General features: G+C 33.3%; 1 protein-coding gene across 1 annotated transcript; it reads left to right on the forward strand.

The window, feature by feature from the left end:
• Positions 1 to 950: 950 nt before the first annotated feature.
• Positions 951 to 1,889, forward strand: LOC126489184 (taste receptor type 2 member 140-like). The gene has a single exon (XM_050123241.1). The coding sequence runs from the start codon at positions 951 to 953 to the stop codon at positions 1,887 to 1,889; it is 939 nt and encodes a 312-aa protein (XP_049979198.1).
• The last annotated feature ends 2,668 nt before the right edge of the window (positions 1,890 to 4,557 follow it).

Raw genomic sequence — 4,557 nt, forward strand, 5'->3', positions numbered from 1 at the left:
TCATACTGGTGAAGGAATCAGATGCATTAATAAAGGTAGGAGACATGGATAATCAAAAAGATTCTTGTTGTGCAAATGAATTCATGTAAACTTATTGTCTTTGTAACAGAATAGGAATTATTCCATATTTCTTTACGTGTTTGAAGAAGATAGTCACAAGTCTTTAGAAGATTTACATTACTATTGCATCAATTAAAAATGGAAGCAATTTTGTACCATCTCCTAACAACTATCACATTACTAATTGTAAGTCAAATGCACAATAAATTTTAGTAAATGATAAACCTGAATTATTTCAATCAGAACTGAAAGGGATTAAGTTGTAAAATGCACATTTATATACTAGCATATATTAGTATATGTATGTGTATGCATCTATATATAACCTTATAAAAAGTAAAATTGTTAATCTCAGTCCCAGATATTTGAAGAGTAACTAAATAGGTAAGATTATTAGGTAATTTTTGGCTTGTATAAAAATTTNTTTTGAAATATTTAATGGAAATCTTATGATACATAGAAGTTAAAATACTTTACCTTTTATGTGAGTTAGATTTTTATGGTGTTTTTTCCTTATCAGAGATAAAATGGTTACAATTTAATATGCAAACATTCAAAGCAATTCAAATAAATTTATTTGTTTTAATGATAGTGCATGTGAATTCTGCTTTCCTTAGTATCAAATATGGAGAACTCCGTCTGGTACACTGTGTGTAAGGTATGAAGCATCTGGATGACGCTCACCTGGGTATCCTTGCAAAGTGTAAGATTTTTGTGAAGAAAACTATAAACTACTTCATTAGGAAATCTTGATGCATACTTGACATTGTACATAAAAGTTCATTTAATTTGTTTGTTATGAATTCTCAAGAATCAGCTATACATACATCAGAAGACTATTTACAAATATTTATCACTATAGTGGAATTTGGAGCATCATCTTGGAAACAATGAATGTTGTCCTATATTGCATATTATTCAGTACTTTAAGTGTGGAATTTCTAATGGGAACTTTAGGCAATGCATTCACAGTGCTAGTGAACGTTATGGACTGGGTAAAGAAGAGAAAGATATCATTCATAGATCAGATCTTGACTACTCTGGCAATTTCCAGAATTGCTTTTCTCTTTTCGCTAATTGCACATTTATTTGTATATAAATGGTATCCAGCCATAATGATAACTAGAGAAATTGTGAGACAAACTTGTATATTCTTTACAGTAACCAATCATTTCAGTGTCTGGCTTGCTACATGTCTCAGCATCTTCTATTTTCTCAAGATAGCCAGTTTTTCAAACTCTATTTTTATTCATCTAAAGTGGAGAGTAAAAAAAATGGTTTCAGGGACACTGTTGGCATCTCTGCTCCTACTATTTTTAAATGTTTTAGTCCTAGACACACACATTGATACCATCATTTACAGAATTGAAGCAAATATATTCTTCAGTGCCATATCAAGTAATTATTCTCAAGTTGCTAGACTCGTTTTACTTACCAACACTATGTTCACACTCATCCCCTTCACTGTCACCATGATCGTGTTTCTCCTGCTCATCTTCTCCCTGTGGCAACATCTGAAGAAGATGCAGTACAATGCCAAAGGCTCTAGAGACATCAGCAAGGCAGCTCACATAAAGGCCCTGCATATGGTGGTCACATTCCTGTTACTGTACAGCATTTTTTTTCTGTCACATCTTTTGCAGGTTTGTGACATTAAATATAAGCAGAAAACTTCAGTTTCTCTCCTTTTCTGTGTTATTGGAGTTGCTTTCCCTTCTGGCCACTCGTATGTCTTGATTCTTGGAAACACTAAACTTAGACAGGCATTTATTTCCATGATATGGTGCCTGAGGTGCAGGCTCAGTGCTGTGGAGCACTCAGTTTCCTAAAATGTACATCATCTTTTGTATTTTAGAGAAACACTAGTTCTTAATAAATTATTTTTTGTATAAATTTCAACCTTTTGTACTTCACTTGTAACATTGTGAATTTTGCAAAATTTTGTATAGTTTTGGTACTTCTCTAAGTATTACTATCTTCATAGAAAAAATATAGTTTTATAGGATAAATATAAAATAAATATGGACTAAATAAATATATGAACACATAACATTAGCAAAATATAATTTTTCTACATATAATTAATCAATTTGACATTTTAAAATGATTTATGTTAATATGTAAAATATTTGTGTGTATATATTCATGTGGCATGTGTCCAATGATGTTAAATCTGTTGTAAGACTTCTGTGAAGCTTTAGAAGGAACCCTTTCTTATTACTAGGTTTGTTTTTATAACTTTCCTCTTCTAACATTGTTTATTTATTTACCTACTTATTGGAAAAATGTTAGTTTATTTTCTGTATGTCTTACGGAAGCAATTTGTTGGGGATGCACATGTTCCAAAATGTGAACATGTGTAATAGGTAGTTACTCAGAGGAGGATGTTATAATACTTATACATGGATCATTGACATTTGAAAATTTCAACCTATATTTGAATATTGTATGAATAAATTTCATTTTTGAAAAGAGGTTAAAGGACTGAATTAGGAAAGAGGAAAATTGTGCAGTGAGTAGTTGTTTGTTATTTTGTTACTTAGGAAACAATAAAAAATAAAAGTACATATATATTCAGTGCTGAGAGAAATTCTGCTTTGTAAAGTATCTGCAGTTGAATGAATTTTAGAGATGGAACCTATGAATATGAAATGTTAACAGTCAAAGTTGAAGCTCAATAAAAGAAAAACTAGATAAGAGTCAAATTATGGATTTCTTGGTAATATAAATAACTAGCGTAAATATCAATAAAAGATAACTTGTAAATTGCATAATGGTAACATTTCAAACACAATACAATTCATAGGGAGATAAAAATGGATGTCCACAGCACAATTTTAACTAAAAAACAAATTTCAGAGAAATCTCACATTTTCAGTACGAAGATGGTAGCCTGTCCACTTTCCTTCTACTGTGCTGCCATGGAACTGGGAAACCACAGAACTCAGCACTCAGATGGCACCACTGAAAATAACTTATACAAAATTTCTAGCCGGATTTTTGTCTGTTAGGAGTTTTAGCTTCATCAACACACTAGATTTACTGCCATACCTAGACAGTGGAATTATAGCTCAGAGTTTAAATCAGTGATATTTTGAATGGTGTCTTGCTCTCAGCCTTGGATTGGTGTGTGTGTGTTCACTGTATGATGTGGGAGTGATTTCTTATTAATAAAGAAATTGCCTAGGCCCATTTGATAGGCCAACCTTTAGGTAGGCAGAGAAAACAGAACAGAATGCTGGGAGAAAGAAGCTGAATCAGGGAGTCGCCATGATTCTCCCACTCCAGACAGACGCAGGTTAAGATCTTTCCTGATAAGTCAGCTCATGGGCTACAAAGATTATTAGAAATGTGTTAGTTCAGTATGTAAGAACTAGCCAATAAGAGGCTGGAACTAATGGGCCAGACAGTGTTTAAAAGGATACAGTTTCCGTGTAATTATTTCGGGGCATAAGCTAGCCATGTGGGCGGCCGGGTGCCGGCGACGCAGCCTCGCAGCTCCTATCACTACAACTGTGTGTTTGTGTATGCACTTTTTGACTGAATATAATGAAGCTACAAGACATCAATTACCAGCAGATAATTGTAGAAAGAGAAATTTCCCAAGGAGATCCTATATACAATGAGACAACTTAGAAAGAAAAAAAAACTTTTTCATGAATGCAATTTATTTACTGAAACCAAATCCTGATGTTGAAGGATCATTCCCAATATCACCTGAGGACTACACCTCACCATCCCTCTATTCATCACTCATTCTTTTTTTTAAAAAACAAAGCAAAAATTTGTAATGCTAAAACTTATAAAACTTTGCTTAATGACATTCATACTTCATGAACTCAAATTTCAAAGATGCTAGACAAAGGAAAATGCTTGCAAAACAGTGAAAGAGACTATGCCTCCATTTGCATGCTAGTAAATGAGAATTCAGCTTTACCTTCAGGACCAGCAGTTGAAGTCTGGGGCTGGTGGTGAGGTCATACAATGCTTGGTTCAAGTTGTTGGCTAGTAGTTTTTTTCTATGAAGCTAGCATTGAGCTAAGGGATTGTGTTACCTAATGTTGCATTCCTCCTTAACATGGTCCACAGAATGTAAAAGTCAGTAGAATATCATTCAGACTGAAAAATTTATTTGCGTGTGTGTGTGTGTGTGTGTGTGTGTGTGAGTGTGTGTGTGTGTAACAAAAATTGTGTAAAAAACTCAACAGGTCATGAATTTGAAAGAGAGCAAGGAGAAGTATATGGGAGATTTCTGAGGAGCAAAAAGGATTTAAAATGGTGCACATACACTAAACTCTCACAGGTAAATGAAAAATGAACAAAAAGGAAATAGGACTCCTTGTTCACCCAGAAACAGTATTGCTAGAATTTTGGTCAGGAGATTATTAATTATAACCAGTAACACAGACTTAGTTAATATGAGCTTGTTTTTCATCCAGTTAGTGTGAGAATATTTGGATTTGGAAAATCTGCCAATGTCTTTATAGCACTGATAAT

Source organism: Alexandromys fortis, unplaced genomic scaffold (genome assembly GCF_014885135.2).
Source record: "Alexandromys fortis isolate MF-2015 unplaced genomic scaffold, M_Fortis_MF-2015_v1.1 scaffold_223, whole genome shotgun sequence".
Taxonomy (NCBI): domain Eukaryota; kingdom Metazoa; phylum Chordata; class Mammalia; order Rodentia; family Cricetidae; genus Alexandromys; species Alexandromys fortis.